Source organism: Pterocles gutturalis, unplaced genomic scaffold, assembly GCF_000699245.1.
Source record: "Pterocles gutturalis isolate BGI_N339 unplaced genomic scaffold, ASM69924v1 scaffold1198, whole genome shotgun sequence".
NCBI lineage: Eukaryota > Metazoa > Chordata > Aves > Pterocliformes > Pteroclidae > Pterocles > Pterocles gutturalis.
This window is the reverse complement of record NW_010120238.1, coordinates 126,681-144,635: the sequence shown is the minus strand read 5'-3', so window position 1 is coordinate 144,635 and position 17,955 is coordinate 126,681. Positions and strand designations below refer to the sequence as shown.

Sequence of the window (17,955 nt, the reverse complement as noted above, 5' to 3'; positions counted from 1 at the left end):
CACGGGTCCTGAGGGAACTGGCGGATGAAGTTGCTAAGCCACTATCCATCATATTTGAGAAGCTGGAAGTTTGGAAGCCCCCTCCAGCCCAGCCCATTCTATGATTCTCTGAAATGGAGGGCTAAGAAAGAAGCATTTCTGAGAAAGATTTTCACCGTGTAAACTAATAGGAATTGAAAAAACATTGTGGGCAAGCAAAACATATGTTCAAGTTAATTGTCCTTTGCAAGGATATTTCACATCTCAAAATACAGAACAAAAGGCGATCTCTGCTAGCCACCTGTGGGGCAAGCCAGTCATCTCCAGTTTAAATATAAGCAGAGGCACTGCAGTTGGAATTAGTGGCCCAGGGCTGTGGAAAGGATCCAGAGAATATGGGAGTTAGTAGCTGGGAGCTGTCTTTCTCCTTCCCCAGCTGTACCTGCCATGAGAAATGCCCTTTCCCTTGAGGAGCAGTATTCAGTCGTACGTTAAAGGCATAGTAGGGAAATGGTTCATTTGTGTTACAACACTAAATAGTTAATTCCTACAGACTGCTGAAGTCCAACAGGCTAATGGGTTGCTTGTAGCCATCTATAATGTGGACTACTTCTGCCTGCAGCATCTATTAATAATTTATTAACCCCATAAATCAAATATAAATGTACCCATAATAGAAATGGTGACCCATGTGCTAACAGGCATGATCTTAAAATATTTTTTTGACAATCCAATCAGCACAAATGTGTCCTTGGATCAAAGGTGACATTGACTTTTTACAAACAGGCATTACTGCCCTTTGGAAACTGTTGAATATGTGAGTCTACTTTTAATCAGAGAGTAGAGGAGGAAATACCCTAAGTTAAGCCAAACATGAAGTACAGAACTGGTACGCATGCAACAAGGTCCCTCTGCCAGTCCTCATCACCCATTCCTACCATTTCACATGAGTGACTGCCAGAGACAAAGAGGGGTTTTTAAATTAGAAAATATACTTGGATGCGACTCCAGTATGTATATTCAATTGTTTAGTAAATTTGCATCTTTATTGGATCCTGTTAAACCTAAGACTAGTAGAACGTGGCTTCCATTCACCAGCATGATCAAAACAAACCTTACGTTCTGAGTGCAGTGAGCCAGCACACAGCTTACCTGTTACTTAAATTCCACTGAAGCTTTGGGTTTTCCCCTAAACCGTGAGGGTGTAAGTGAGCCTTTGTATGTGAGCCTGTCCCTTGTGTCAGCCCTGTGAAGAAGGTGGATACCAGCTGTCTATGCAAACAGTATGCAGATTAGCACCAATGCTACAGAGGAACATTCACCATACCCCATACATTTTGGAGTTCCTGTCAAGGGACAGGGCTGTCTAAAAGATAGCTAGGCTGGCCCATGGGAGTCGCAGGTTCAGTTTCCTGTATGATCAGCACAAGTCTAAAACACAAAAAGCAGTTCACACGGGAAAGGGATAGCAAAAGGGCACCGAGGACTTTAGAGTTCCCTGGCAGAGCTTATCAGTACTAAACTGCATCTGAAAACAAGTCAGTATTTCTCGTCAGCATGGCACCTTGCAGCATCCCTGACACTTGAGGCTCAAGAGGCCACGTGGATTCAACCTCACTGGCTGTCACCGATGTGAAAATGCTCTCTGTTTCTCAACCCCACATCTCCAGTGGTTCTTAGGTGCTGTCTGTCACTGAAGCGAATAGATTCTTCCTGTACTTCTAGGTAAAAGCAGTGCATAGAAATAAGAGCACTTCCCCAAACTGCTGAGATGTTGGAGGGAGGATGCTCTGTGGACAGTGTGGAATTCTCCAGCCTGGGAATGGGTATCAAAGAAGGACACACAGAAAATGAGAGATGGTTTCTAATCGCATTCACTTTAACTTAGGGATGTTCGAGCAGAAAGCTGCACAGACAGGAATACTGACAGAAAAAGCCCTTTTTTTCCTCTAGCAAATAACATCAAATTATAATCACACAGGAGTCCTAATTTCACAGCTATCAGTGCTCAGGGAGTAGAAGCATCTCATGTGATTTTCCATATCCAGGTATTCTCCCTGGTTCCAAAGCTGCACTTACCAACATGTTACAAAAAGCTGCTTGGTATGTAATGACAGTCTTGAAAAGACTTTTTAAGATAATACAAAAGTTAGTTAGGCCAGATCATCTCTGAGACTTTCAGGAATGCTGTCGTCCTTCACCGTGGTGTCAGGGAGGTAGAGTTTGCTACCAGGGGGTTCTTTGAGAGTTAGACCTGTTAGTGGTTGTGTGCTTGCCTCTAAGATCAAGGCTGTGGTTCAGAGCTGTTCGTAGGATGCCATTCCCCAGCACTGAGACATGCAAATCATCCTCAAAAAGAGATCTTTGCTCATTCTTTTTAAGGGAACTTGCTAGAGGAATAGCAGTGCCAAATTTGTAGTGATCACAGACTGTCTCCTCAGGACCATCTCTATTTCAGCATGTGTTCATCACATCACCATGTGAGGCTGGTTTTTGCTTCCAGCTTGCCCTGCAGAGTGGTGATAAGCCATGGGAGGGATGGTACGCTGTCTCCCACCCTCTCTGACTTTGGTCTTTGAGTCTTGGCAGTGTAGCTGATAACCGCTGAGAAGTGTAGCTGTGTAATCTCTCCTACTCTGTGTAACCAGTCACAGCAGTTGATCCGAAAGGATCATTGTTTGGTTTTCAAATAAATGGGAGAGGGAGGAAAAGACTGTCTTTTCCTGGGGCCTGTACTTCCTTTGATGCTGACTCGCTAAATAAGCATGATATTATGGTGATATTATCTCCTTACCTCCCTAATAATTTCTACACGCCATTTGCATGGCTTGCCTCTTTCCCCCTCTCAGCCGTTTCCCTCTCTCAGCAGAAGTGTGTCCCATTATGCGGAGGGACCAGTAGGATGTTGGTTTTGAGAGGTGGATGCAAATGGCCTGTTGGTTTCAGGCAGGGTTTACACAGTAGTGGCAAAAAAATGTCTGTAACTGCCCCTTGTACTGGATGGGTTGTGCAGGACGGGATTGCAGATATGGTAGATGAGGCTCCCTGGTGGAGAGTATTTGCTGCTTGGTGTCCCCTTTGCAGTAGTTTCATCCAGGAAGACTCTTTAATGGTGCCTGAATATATAGGAATTTCTATTCTGCAAGGAAATGGCATTTGTTTCACATGGGCTACCACCAGCTTTGGGGTCCTGTGAAGGCTCCTGCAGCAGTTGGAAGGGATATTTTATAGCTCCTAGCAAACCTTGCAAGGCTTGATATATGTCAAAACCATGTTAGCTGAAAATGGAATGATGAAATCCACTCTTGTAAAAAAAATAATTGCTAGGTATGCTCCAGGGCTAGGAGTTGGGTCTAAGGTACAGCTAAAAGTCTCGTAAAAGAATGTCTGCTTCAATGAAATCCTGATCAGTGCCCTCTCCTAGCATCCACAGCCCTTTCTCAGAAGCGGACATGTGCTGAAACTTCTGTCTCAGTTCTTAAAGCTTTTGAAAACCAAACAGTTGGCTCAGCGTGGTTTCAGTCAATACAGACTGACGGTATGGTAGTGTGAAATCTCCTTTCCAAAACTGTTTCAGTGGTTCAGATTCTGGCCTGTCAGACTAATGGAAATTTACTGATACTGCTGGAGCTTGTCTACATTTCAATCACTTCGCCAAAGAGCAAAGTCAGGTCAAGCAGGACTGTTGTATGTTAATGAGATTTACACTCAGAGCAGCTTTTGTTTAGAGAGAGGTTTTAACTGTCCCAAGGCACCAGGCTGGAATGGCTCTCGGAGGTATTGTGGAAACCTTTACACTTTAACTAATTTGTTCTTCTCAGCATCTGCCTTTCACTTTAAAAAATAATAAGAAAAAAGACTGCTTCCTGGAAATTGGTTAGCCATTGTCTATTCACAGGAGAACTATGGGAAAATGGAAAACACCTTCTGGAGCAAACAGATAAATAAAACAGTAGTGTTTGAGCAAATAATGTGCCTCCAGTTTAATTACAGATGAACAATGGTGCGGATCGCTTGATTTCAGGAGCAGACTGACTTCAGTGAGGGCTCGGTGTTTTTTAAACAGTCTGTTTGCATGTTTTTCAGGACACAGGCCAGTCCAGGGGAGTGTGACTGTGCAATGCACAGCCTGATGTGAAGTGAAATTATAAGGAACTACTGCAGAGAAGAATTAGGAAAACAGCCACTTGGCAGCCCATTATAATTATGTAGATTTCTTTCCACCCTCCCCTTTTCTTATTTTGACTTCTCTTTCCGTGTAGGTTCTTGACAATTCCTTTTTGAGAGAAAGAAAGGCAAAACATGGATTTCATCTTACCTCTCCAACTTCCTTCCATTTTTCAGGGACTGACAAGTTTGTTGTCTGTCCTTCTTCTAACCGTGGCCTTATTTTGGTGACCCCACATTATTCAGTCTCCTGACCTTTCCATTCCTGTTCCCCTGACGATTCCCCATTGTATAAAGATGCCGTAGCCTCACTTACCATAAAGTAAATGAAATACAACCATCTTCCTTGTTTTTTCTACTATCATTCCTCCCTTCAGCTCCACGCTCACTGACTTGCCTGGAGTCCCGCCGTCATTCTAGCACAGGCCTTCTCCAAGTTTGATGTCACCTTTTGACATTCCATCAAACTAGTCTTGTCCCAGCTTTTACCAGCCTTTTCTTAGACAAAGCCAGAACCACTGTAGTCTGCTGTCTTCCTGATTTGTGTCATTGCTGTTCAATGCAATCAGATGTTCCTTTCTACTTAAAACTGTCTCCCACCTCACTCCCGTGCCTCTTCTCTCCTGGCCATTCAGCATCCCATTGCTTCTGCAGAGAGTTTTCCTCCCTCCTCCCATCTTTTGTGGGCTTTGAACATGTCATCCCTCATTTCCTTTGCTTTTGGGTTGGTTTGGGGGTTTTTTGCTGTACCTTTCCTCTGGTTGGTCTCATCCACAGATTGTCCTGTTTAGATTGATGAGACTTGGATCTGCTTTTCTGCTCCCAGCCGGCCTTTGCCTGCCCGCATTAATATCCAGGTTTGTTTCTCCTTCGTTTTTGATGTCTGGCTGTAAGATAACATTTTTCTAGCCAGGCACTCACCCCTCTTTTCCCAATCAGCTTCAACAACATCCCATTCTGACTTGACATTCTGACCCATGAACTGGTTACTCTATTTTGAATATTTTGATTTATGTCCTTTTCATGTCTTCCAAATGATTCATCTTTTGCATCTGCAGGCTGCTTGCCTTTGAAGATATTTCATGTCCTTGCTTCCCCTACCTGTCATTTCTCATTTGAGTTTGAAGCTGATTTCTGCTTTTGATGGTTCTGGCTTCCACTGTCCTTTTTTAAGTTCCTCAGACGACTGTTTCTTGCCTGCTCCCAGGCTATGCAGCATACTGGGGAAGAGCTTCATTAAATACCTGTAAATCTACTTCATTACACATCTTAAATACCTCCTTAAAACTGTCTCTTGGCACAGGATTGGCAAAAAGCCAGTGGTTAGCTTTAGTACTGAGACTACCATTTATAATCCCACCCAGGATTATTTCCTGTTGGTTGGTCAGTACATATCTTTCTGTTTTGATTTCCAGGCTTTGGGGACAAGGTTCGTCATGTTGATCTGGAGCCATGGCCCATTTGTTGAACATGCAACATGTACATGGAAAAGATGAGGTTTTTTTCATTGCTCAAAACTGCAGGGCTACCCCTTCAGCTTGTTTTGTTTCTCCACTACGTGTTGGCTCTATGGAAGAGTAAAGCTAAGATGGAGGCAGTTGCAAGCAGTAATATCAAAAACTTTTGATATTTATGGTGTGGTTTTTCATCCACTAAAGTTAATGAGACTTTAAAATCAGCTCCAGAGAAAATGGTAGCAGACCCACAGAGACCAAATGATCTACTAAGTTAGGGTTAGTTTAGCAACTTAATCATCCCATTTAAAACACTTGGATTCTATAAAATCTGAGGCTGAAACCCCAACAAGACATGACTCAGATCACCCGCTAATGATTATATAGATGGCCTTAATTCTAGGATATTTGTTCTTCCCTGTTGGAGATGCCCTGTTCCTTTAAATCTCATTAGAAAGATTCCCCAATTTCCATGGCACAAATGGCCTGCAGCGTGCTTGTGCTTTGTTTGATACGCTTGCTGGTTATGAATGCTTACTCCACAGCCATGTGTAAATCTTTAGACCTTTCCCCTTCAGTGCATGTGTTTGACCACATATCTTTTTGTTTCCTCTGCAGGATCTGATACTTGCACACTTCCTGCACTCACACTCTGCCTGGTATAGCAGATGGTAGAAAGCCAAGGCTGGATCTGTTTCAGACTTCTGCCCACACTATAAGATCTTGGGCATTCCTTTGTCTGGTTTCAAGTGACTTGGCAACAGAGCCCCTGGTACTGACATGGTGAAGGGATAAGAGAGGCAGGGAGGTAGGAGGTGAGGGAAATTATCTACCATCCACATAGAAGAGATAGGATGAAGACCATGTTTTTTCTTCTGTTTACAAAAGTGACTGGAGAGATCATCCTTGCTTCTGAAAGGGCTATTGCACAGCTTTTAAGTACGTGAATATTTAGGCTCTCTTTTCCTATTAAAGGTACACTAGGAAGATGCTTTTCTGCATCCAGAAACTGGATTTGATATGTGAATAGCAAGGGGACTAGAGGGATGGAGGATGAGGCGTGTTGTTCTCAGTTCAGATTTTGCTGAGGACTGCTTATTGGAAATCATAGAATCACAGAATGGTTTGGGTGGGAGGAGACCTTAAAGGTCATCTAGTTCCAACCCCCTGCCACAGGCGGGGACACCTCCCACCAGCCCAGATTGCTCAAAGCCTCATCCAGCCTGGCCTTGAACCCCTCCAGGGATGGGGCATCCACAGCTTCTCTGGGCACCCTGGGCCACTGCCTCACCCCCCGCACAGGAAAATATTTCTTCCTAATATCCAATCTAAATCTCCCCTCTTTCAGCTTAAAACCATTCCCCCTCATCCTATCCCTGCACCCCCTGATCCAGAGCCCCCCCATCTCTCCTGTAGCCCCCTTTCAGCACTGGAAGGTGCTGTAAGGTCTCCCCGGAGCCTTCTCTTCTCCAGGCTGAACAACCCCAACTCTCTCAGCCTGTCCTCATATTTTTTCCATCTCCGTGGCTCCTCTGGCCCCGCTCCAGCAGCTCCGTGTCTGTCCTGTGCTGAGGACCCCAGAGCTGGGGGCAGCACCCCAGGGGGGGTCTCACCAGAGCGGAGCAGAGGGGGACAATCCCCTCCCTCGCCCTGCTGCTCACGCTGCTGGGGATGCCCCAGGACACGGTTGGCAATAAAGGTAAAACAGAGGAAGAAATCTGTGAAACTGTGATCACTAGGACCTGGTAGATTCCCTCTGAAAGCAGGCGGATTTTAAAATCTTTGGGCTTCTCTAATAGTTGGGAGAGGGTATTTTTCTGTCACGTATGAATTGTATCCACTTAGGGGCTAGGATCTGGGTGGGAATCTCGTCAGACCTGTCAAGCTCCAAGGCTGTAAGCAATCATTTCCATTTGGAAATGGAAGTGCCCTCATGGGTTACATGGCCAGAGCCCAGCTGCAGTTAGTAATAGCGTTTATAATGTGCCTCATAAAATGTAAGGCACCAGCTTCATATTGTGAAGACTTTTGCCCCTGCTGTTCCCTCTAGAATGCTGTGCAAACCCCCACAGTCTCTGATGTCTGAAAACATCCTAATTTCCATCCTACACATATGCGCGGCTGGTCTGCACATACTCGTTCTTAACATAATGTTTTAGCATAAATAGATTTTCCCTTTTGTTGGTATTTTCCCTGCGGTTTTTATGTAGAATAATCAAAGTCTCCTTTTGGCTTTCTTTTTGCCAGGCTAAACAAGCCGAGATATTTAGTTTCCTCTTACAAGACAGCTTCTCCTGCCCTGATCTACCCTTCAGTATATCTTACTTGAACTTAAATTACCCACAATTTACAAGTAGTTCGGGTGAGATTTTGCTGGGCCAAATATAATAGAAGTAGCTCATCTCTGCTAGAATTACCTGATATTTTCTGAAGTTGCATTTAGCTTTTTCATGGCTGTGTCACATTTGTGACTCTCAGTTCTCATGGGGTGAACTAATAAACCTGGACCCTTCACCTCTGTCATTTCCAGCAGCTGCCAGCTCACAGCAGAAATTCTCAGTATTAGCCCAGCCCCTGGCCTTGCATTTCATGCTACTGAATTTCATCTTGTTTTTCTCACTCCAGTTCTTGAGGTCATCTAGTTCTTCCTCTGTGATAGCCTGGTCCTTCTAGCTATTAACGGTGCCTCTACAAACTTCAGTAGGGCTTTCTGCACACTCTGTACTGAGGTCATTAATAAAAATCGGATGGGAATGGGCTCAAGACTGACACTTCGGGAATTGCAGCAGCAGCCCAGTAGTTGTCTGGGGATATCTTTGCTTCATCCTGCAATTTCCTCACCTCAGGACTGCTGTAGAAAGCCACAGTTTGTAATTTCCCGTGTGGTTCCTTGCTAGTGCTTCATGAAGCACAGACTGTGACTGCCCCAATTCCTTCAGGAGTTTTCGTATCAGAGAAAGCTGCTGTGTTGGTTGTGTGTGATCCACTTTTGATGGGTTTTTTTAAATTTTCCTTCCGTTTACTATATTACTGCAGTATAGTAGCGTCAGTAATGAACCACTTCGTAGGATTTCTGAGCGCTAGGTACTGCACAAGCACTGAACAAAACCGATCCCTGCCCCAAGGAATACATTACAGCTTTATTCTTTCTTTATTTTTTTCTAAGGACTTGCAATGTGTTGAGTTCATAATGGGTCTGTCCTCCCTAGTGGTTTCACAGCTATGTTTCATGTCTTTGATTTTTCTGGTTTGATCCAGAGTTGCAGCTCTGGCTCTTAACTCCAATGCAGAGATTGTACATTTATGCACAGTTTGCAAATCTGGAAAATACACATTTAATGTTGATGTGAAAACCCAGCTGTGTCCCTTTCTAAATACACATGCTACAATCTAATGTACACATCAGTGAATTTCAGATCTTAAAAGTTCAGGAAATTTTAATTACTGATATCCTGCTAGTTCCCCTTTGCTCCTGTCCTGGAGGGTGAGGATCCAGCTCACCTCAACTCACTCAGTTCAGACTTCCGATCTCCCTGCTGGGGCAGTCTTCCTGCACCCTCTCCAGTGTAAGTCAAGAACTATTGCACTTGTAAAACTTGGAGGGGAGGAGGGAGAAGGGAAAAGTTTGGAGAGGTATCCCAAAAACCTAGGAAGAAATCACTGGTAGTCACTGCTGCCGGTACAGCTGCAACTTGGATAAAATACTGGCTGGTGTATGTCTGTGCACGTCTGTCCCTGGGAAAATCCTCCACAGGACCAAGACCATGGGTGCTAAATTCTGATTTTATTCACTGATTATTCAGCCTCAATTATTATTTACAGTAGGGGTTCCAGAACCCATCCTCAGTCCTTGTTCAGCTCTTCATTGCCAACAAGAGGATTTTTGCCTGGTGACTGAAGACAGCATGCGCCTTTAAGCCTAGGGAGAGTTGTCCCCAATGAAAGCCTTAGGACAGACTTCAGAGTAAACTAACCTAACCTGTGTGCGTTGTTCTTCTTTATAAACAATTGTAGTTTGGCCAACAACGATGTTCGGGCTCACATAGTAAGTGTCAGATCTCATTTTGTTGTGGAAGATGCAATCCTACAGGAAAGATTCAACTGCAGTTTATGGTAAAAATGTCTTTACTCTGTAAGAACATAGGTGGACAGCTCTGCTCATGGGAGCAAAACTTCCCAAACTGACTCTTCTCTCTTTCAGCCGTTACAAGGTTCACACCAACACTTGCAGTTTCAGTCAATGACTTTTGTTTTTCACTTGGTCTCTGTTTTAAACTTTCCTTAACAGGAGGGATTTAAAAAAAATGAAAAACACAGTACACATACAGACACAGATGAGTTTGTCTTAAGGCAGTCGAAGTGCTCATCCATAGGCAGGGGACTGATTAATGCGATGTTAGCGCTCAGTGCCGTGCTTCTCTGCTTTCATGACTTTCCTGATGCCAGCATGTGGCATTAGACTTGTGATAATGACTGGAAGGAAGAAGCATTTATTCTTGCGTAGTGGGGGGCTTTTCAATCTTGCAGACAAAGGCACAACAAGATCCAGCAACTGAAAGTTGGAAAAATTCAACCTTGAAATAAGACACAGTTTCCTAGCTGCAAGGAAAATTAAAGTTTGGAACAGCTTGGCGAGAGGAAATGGTGGAGTTGCCATTGCTTGGAGTAGAGACAAGATTTGCTATCTCTGAAAAGGGTTGCTTTAATCCAGCCTTTTGGAAGAGTTCTGTGATTTGTGTGTGCGGCAGGTCAGTTGAAAGGAGTATAGCAGTGCTGTCTGGTCTTGGTGGGTGAATTACTGGATGTGATTAAATGACCTTTCTGGTTTGGGTCAGTGAACTTCTATAATAAAAGGATTGGCTGCAACGTGGAGAGGGCTGAGAGATGAAGCAGTATCTTAGAGAAAATAAAAATGAACATTTGTCTTACTGTCATTTTGACTGTTAATAATTAAAGTGTTGCTATTTACCCACTGTGTGGTTAAAGCCTGCGCAAATGTTCATATCAAAGTATTTCAGTGGCACAAGAGGACTTTGATTCTAAGCAGCTCTCTGTTTTTCAGGATCTTGCTCTTTACAGTGTTGTCACTTTGCCATGTGTTCTTCATTAGAGCCCATTTTGTATCGATCCTCCCCTGGAAAGCGGTGGGAATGGAAGGTGCCTTCGACCACAGCAAAGTGCAGCATAACACACTGCTGCAAGTGTTACTATTTTTAGGTCTCAAGGGAAATCTGAAACACGGGTTATAATTGTATTTCCATTCTCTTAGCTTTCAACAGCAAACCTTAAAGGCTGTATTTAGATAGCCTGCTTTAAAGATCTTGAACAGAGTCCCAGGGAGAGAGAAATCTGAATTGTTCCATGAAATTTTGATTTCTAAGGTTCACCAAGTCTGAATACGTGCGAAATTTAGGGGATTTGAATGCAGCCTTAAAATACGTGTGTTTTTGCAACACAAACATCTATCCAACTCTCTTATTCCAAGGAGGTGCTCTCAAAATGTTCCTGCAGCTTTAATAGCGGTAGGTAAGATTTTCAGAAGTTGTGAGAAGCAGCTGAACTCTGCTGCCATTGAAACCGACAGAAGAGCCTTCTCTGTGCTTTGATGGCAAAAGGATTAGGTCAGTAGTGAGTGTTTTTAGAAGTTCAAGTTCAGTTGCTTCTGTATTCACAAGGATTAGAGCTTTGCAGTAAACAGTGATCACCTACGTAATCATAATTTACAGCAGACCAGAGCATTTGGCAGTGAAGTATCGGTACCTGAAGTTTCTTGAGAAGTGGCAGGGTTCACGTGTTCTGCTGCATCCCTCTCCTGGTGTGGATCGTGTTCAAAATTCACTAGATGGTCTTTGGTAAGGAATTGAATCTTCCTTTGCTTTTAGATGCACTGTCTCCAAAATGGGAATATATCTTGTGTTTCTAAAATCCATTCAGTTTCTCTTCCTGCTTTTCATGCATGGGAGCATCTGGCAAGCTAAAGAGAGCTCATGATGACAGCTGCTTCTCCAGAGCTCTGCTCCATGGAGGCACTGCAGTAGAAAGCTGAAGTTTCAAAAGAACTCCTTTACCTGGAGATTAAGTTCTTCTTACTATCTGGCTCCAACTGGAGGTGCCATGTGTTTGAAGGGGAAAGGGAATGGAGTTCAAATAAAGATCATCTTGTAGAGGCTCTTTCCACATGAGATGGTCTGGGTGGGTTGATGGTACAACTGTTGGGAAAAACAGCCAAGTAGATTCTGTCCCTTTAGGTGTTACTTGTCTTCACAACTGAAAAGTCCTCCCACCCGGTGGTATAACACATGAGCAATCTTACCTAGTTTTGTTTTGTGAGGCACCTGCAGGGTTTCCCTGCAGACACAGAGCACACTTCTCACACCCCTGCCTTTGGGGTTGTTCAGCCTGGAGAAGAGAAGGCTCCGGGGAGACCTTCCAGCACCTTCCAGTGCTGAAAGGGGGCTACAGGAGAGATGGGGGGGCTCTGGATCAGGGGGTGCAGGGACAGGACGAGGGGGAACGGTTTGAAGCTGAAAGCGGGGAGACTGACATGAGATATTAAGAAGAAATTCTTCCCTGTGCGGGGGGTGAGGCAGTGGCCCAGGTTGCCCAGAGAAGCTGTGGATGCCCCATCCCTGGAGGGGTTCAAGGCCAGGCTGGATGAGGCTTTGGGCAACCTGGGCTGGTGGGAGGTGTCCCTGCCCATGGCAGGGGTTGGAACTCAATGATCTTGAAGGTCCCTTACATCCCAAACATTCTAGGATTCTATGATTGTGTCCACAGTGAATAATAGGAGTGTGCTTGGCTGGGAGTGATACTTGGAAACGGCTTGGTCTGCTGGCCCGTGCGGTGTGAAGGTACCTGTTTATGTAGGGCCACATCCTGGCTGCAGGGCTGGACAGGACTCCAGGGCACCCAGTGCAGCTGGAACTCCTATCTAGAGCTCCCTTGGAGGAAAACAGGGACAATTTTCTGTGTTCGTGAGCGCTGTTTTCTGCAGTGTTCCTTTGGAAACATGGCTGGAAAAGGTGCTTCCCAGCTGGCCAGCTTCCACAGATCTCAGCAGGTGCAGTACTGCCCGCTCCACGTTCACTGCCAACACCATCAGTGCTGAGGATCTTGTGAGATTGCCATTGAATTCAAAGTTGGAGCCAAGACTAAGTGTTATTTGTTTCAGAGAAGAATTATGTGAACGGCACTGGAAAGGTTTCTAGGCAGTGTTGTAAGGAAAAATTTCAAACCAGTCAACAGAGCCATTGGATCTTTAGGACAAACCCTTTTCTTCCAGCTGTTCTACAGCCTGAATGCTTCAGCGCTAAGGAACTGAAAGGAAACTGGCTTTGATTTGTCATTGTCCATTGACATAACAAACCTAATAAGTAATACTGAATTAGATTATGAGTTTTACTAATAAAATTGATGGTATGAAAGCCAGTGGCTTTAAGAGCTGGAAGGAGAGCTAAGCAGGTGAGAGGAGTGCTCTGTCATTGTATCGGTGGGTTTGTGTTTACAGTTCATTAGCCCATGTTCAAAAATACCACGCTGCCAATTTGAATCACAGCTGGATTCATACAAATTTTGAGATTATCACTTGCTGAACAAAATCCTTCTTTTGCTTTAGCTTGCAGATTCGCTTGTGCCCTCGGAGATTAAGCCTGGTATTTCCTTAGCAACAGTTTCTGCGGTGTTGCATACTAAAGACAACAAGCACGTGCTGCAGGTACGTATAATGGGAAAGGGAGAAAAATATCCTTACACCGAGTTTCCTGCCATCTGGGACCCCAGCTGTTCTCATGAGGCAACCTCTCCAACAACTCCCTCCCCACTGGAGCAGAGTCCTTGTCAGATGCTTTGTCCTGGCATGTACAAGTGAGGAATTACACTTAGAGTGGGATGGAAATAAATCTCTCTACCCCTTTTTCATGGGCCGCGTGCCTGGCTAAGATAAAAGGGGAACTGAGATTATTCATGAAGAGAGGCTACAAATCGTCCTGCTGTCTTCCATAACCCGAACCCCAGGATCAGCCTCTCATGGACTTAGAACTGAGGGAGAGATGACCTAAAACATTAGGTGTGTGAAGGGGCTTCCTTAAGTTGCCCTGTTCCCCAAGGAGCAGATTGTACATCCTTGTGTAAGGGTGTACACTCTTTTCCTCCCAGCTGCTTTAGGCTGACGCTGCAATTCCTGGCGTTAGTGCTCTACAGAGGGAGCTGATGTCTGGTGGACGAGCCCAGCGGTGGATGCCCTGGTCACCTTTCTCCTTTGATGCATGAGCTGGGCTGGGCCCACCACACTTGGGAAGAGGGCCCAGCATGGTAGTGTCTTTAATGCAGGGACATAAAGATTGGCTGAGGATGTATATCGGTGCACAGCAGACAGTCTGTCTTACTTTTTCCAAGTCAGTCCCCTAGATACGCTAGGCAACACTGAACAAATTGATGTATTAAAGTGCAGTTGGTCTGAGGCTGCTTTTTCCTTTGTGGTGTTCATTTACTCCCTCTCTACTCTGATTCATGATAGAAAACAGACTTAGACCTAGGCTTAAAATGCCAGAGCGCTCACAAATGGATGGAGGTAAGGCAGCACAGTAGCATCTGTCCGTATTGGCTGAGCCTGGGACGTCTGGGAGTTACAGAAGCTTTGTGCAAACAAGCCCCAAAAGCTCAATCTATGAACGCAGAACCATGTGAGTGATTCATGCACAGGTAACACGATACGTGCACTTAGGCCTGCCAACTAAAGGGAAGGTGGTGGGTTTTGTAAAGCGACTCAAGTGGATCCCTGCTTGTGGAACTGGAGCCTGAGCAGGCGACATTTTTCTCCCAAGGATGAAAAAAACCCTTCCCTGGCTGTTGAAGGAAACACAGGGACATCGCAGCAGCAGGTTTAGACATGATGCTACATGATGGGAAAGACACGGGGTTGAGAGGAGCCCAGTCTGTCACTTGGAGTGTACAAGGCACTGGGGTAGCTTCAGGCGAATTCCCTGTGTGTTAAGCAGACACATCCCTGGCAAACGGTCTTGCCAAAATTTTGGAGAAATTTTCCCCAGCACCTTTTTCCCAGGAACTGACGTGATAGTTCACTGGGAAAGACCAGTCCTGACACTTCCCCAGCCTAACTAACTTGGCACAGGGCACGTGGACTTATTTCACACAATAATTTCCTCACTGTTCTTTTTATAGGAGCCTGGTTTTCATCTCCATGAAAAGGTCTTCCAGAAGTGCTCAGTTAACCCCACACATGCAGTGCTAGGTTAGCTACCGCTGCACGTGCTGACCCTGCCTCCCCCCCGCTAGCAGGGGTCTTGGGGATGAGTTCAGGCAGATATAACTTTCTGAAGCAGCACAAAATTATAGCCAGATCACACTCCAGTGATTTTTCAGGCACTGCAGCATCTCTCACACCTCTGTGTCTGTATCCAAGTTCTTCCTAAGGGCTCACTTTTCAGAGGCCAGTGAGAAATAAATTACCCATTTTTCTCATTCCCTGAGTAGTTACTTGCTCTGAATTTGACCATTTTTTGACCTGTTGCATCTTTCAGAGTGTGATTTTCAAGGCATTGACTTCTTTAGGGCATGATTCCTAGAAAATATTGCAGAGTACTTGAATGCTAAAATAGAAAGCTTCAGTCTTGAATTGAGTCAGCCAGGCCTTTTAAGATGACAGAAATTTGAACAGAACTGAATTTGACAGAAGTTTTAAGATGACAGAAATTTGAACTAAAACTACTAATTTATTTCTGTAAATGGTGGCTTGTGTGTGCAGAGCTGCGGTGGAACCTGAGGCTGGGTTTCTCCTCTCCCCTTCAGCACTGCAATGTTCCCCTCTAGTCACAGAAAACAAAATCAGTATTTCTTTTCTGTCTCGTGTACTTGTTATTCCAACTAAATTGTAATAAGCTGATGTGATTCACTGCATTACTCTGCACCTTCTCATCCATTAGCTCCCTCCAAAGCCTCCACAGCCTCCCGCCAGCAAGAAGAGAAAGCGAGTGAGCGATGATGTGCCAGAGTGTAAACCTTTGAAGCCCTTGCTGAGCGGCTCCATTCCTGTGGACCAGTTTGTGCAGACGCTTGAGAAGGTATTAAGTCTTTGGTGGCAAGTGAGGTTCAAGCTGATTTGTACTGATCTCAGAAATGTGTTGCTTTGCTAGCAGAGAGGAAAAATTATTTTTGTGTGGCTTGAAATGGAAAGAGGCTAATGAGCTAGCAAAGCACTTCAGGGAATGTGTGTCCCTGCACTGAATGTGGAGGGAATAGTTCCCTGTGGAGGCATGTCCTGAGACAGGGGCTTCATGTCAGTCATGTCCTCCTGGTTTCCAGTGGAAGCAGAGCTTTTGGGGTCACTATGAGTGGGTGACTTTCCCTTGTGTAACTTCTGGACTCATTGGCTGATTTCCAATAAATTTGGACAGTGGGGAGGAGGTCTCAAAGGTATGAATTCCTGCAGGTTTTGTGACAATAACATGACTGAATGAAGAGGAGAACCTGGAAATGTCTCCACTGATAGAGAAGGGCCTTCTGAGGAGCTGCAGGAGAGGGGGCTTGGTGGATTGTGTCGTGGTTTTAAACCTGGCTGGCAGCAAAACATCACACAGCCACTCGCTCACCCTCCCCTGGGTGAGGGAGAGAATTAAAGGGGTGAAGGGAAAAGAAACTTGTAGGTTATGATAATAACAATTTAATAGTTAAACTACAATAAAATTGAAAATAATAATGATAATAATAATAGTAATAATAATATACAAATACACAAAAGAGTGATACATGGTGCAACTGCTCAACACCCAGTGACCAAGGTGCAGCCCATTCCCAGCTAATGATCTCAGAGCAGATAGAGTCCCAAAACCACAATCCCGGAAAATAAATAAGAGCCTGAGAGTCCAAGAGTCTGAGAGCCGACTGAGAGAGCGTAAGAGAGCTGAACCAGAGAGAGAGAGAACTTCCAGACAGATCCTGATCTATACACTGGCCATGGGATGGAACAGACCGTCGGCCAGTTTGGGTCTCAGTCCCAAACCTGAGGTGGAATCCTGGGCTGGTCACTGGTGCTGTGCTCCCTCCCAGCTCCTCCTGCCCCTGCAGACACGGGCACAGCAGAGACGCTGGAAAGTCCTTGACTGTCCTGGCAGCAGCTCTGCCCATCAGTGTGTGATCAGCTTCTCCTCAGCACAAACCCAAACCAGCCTCACACCAGCTGCTGGGAAGAAAGTGAACTCTGTCCCAGCCCAAACCAGGACAGATTGCCTGTGAGGAAGTTTGCCCTGAGGTTCAGTAGCTCTCCACTCACTATCATCTTCTTTGAGGCAGTAATGCCAGTGGATGATCATTTCTGTAGTTAAAGGAGCCATTTATCCTCTGTCTCAACATTTTGCAATTGCAGTGACCTGGTGCAGTGGAAAATATTGCCTTTAACCTCCCTGTTCTGTACTTTATCCATCTGTATGATGAGGGTCATATTTAGCTTACCCTATGGGCGTTTCCTCTGCAAATCCACAGAGCTAGGATAGCTGCAATGACACGCTGTATTTTCTCCCATATCCCCCTCCCTGTGCCCTGGTCTTTCATCTCTGCCTACTTTCCTGAGCTGTAGTAACCTCTCTCTCTTTTACTCCCTCCCCAACGCTACATCTAGCATGGTTTCAGTGACGTGAAGGTGGAGGACACCGCCAAGGGCCACATCGTCCTCCTCCAGGAGGCAGAAACCCTCATTCAGATTGAGGAGGACTCCACACACATCATCTGCGACAACGATGAACCTCTGAGGGTGAAACTGCGTGACCTGGTTCTCAAATTCCTGCAGAAATTTTAGCTCGTGGACATCGTGCTGCTCTGCAAGGAGACACACCAGAGCGAAGAGCTTTCCAGAGGATGCATCCAGGGAGAGACAGAATTTCCTGATTCAGAGAGACCAGAAACCACCTTTCTTTTCATAGAGAAGCAAGGAAGTATTTTTTAATATCTATATATATTTTTTAAATTTTATTTTTAATGAGTTTTTGAATACTTTTTGGACAGGGTTCTTGTGCTGTAAAATTGAGAGTTGGAATCTTATAGGAGATACAAACTGCAGAGTACATAGAGTGTATATTTACCAGGTCAGGGTGGAATTGTGTGCGGATGCAGACATTTCTCTGTGTGACCTTCTCAGCAATGTATGACCCAGTCCTTTACCTGAGAAAACTCCTCTAAGAATATTGAAACAATGGCCTCAGATATTAGGAGATTTCTTTTTCTCCCCACTGCTTCTTCCTGGTCACCAGATCCAATTGCCTGGCTGTCCTTCCATTGTGCATCAGGGTTTCAGCGGCATGAAGAGGAATGAGAAAGCTGGTAAGGCAAAGATTATAAAAATAAA

General features: G+C 44.9%; 1 protein-coding gene across 1 annotated transcript in view; it reads left to right on the top strand.

Moving 5' to 3' along the window:
- The window catches only part of INTS9 (integrator complex subunit 9), a gene marked incomplete at its 5' end in the record, with an annotated part of 44,246 nt that extends 26,549 nt beyond the window's left edge, over positions 1-17,697 (top strand). Inside the window, 3 exons of the mRNA XM_010076816.1 lie at positions 13,216-13,314; positions 15,542-15,679; positions 17,233-17,697. Of these exons, the coding sequence (XP_010075118.1) occupies positions 13,216-13,314; positions 15,542-15,679; positions 17,233-17,409 (414 nt within the window). The remainder of the gene's footprint in view (positions 1-13,215; positions 13,315-15,541; positions 15,680-17,232) is intronic.
- Positions 17,698-17,955: the final 258 nt, after the last annotated feature.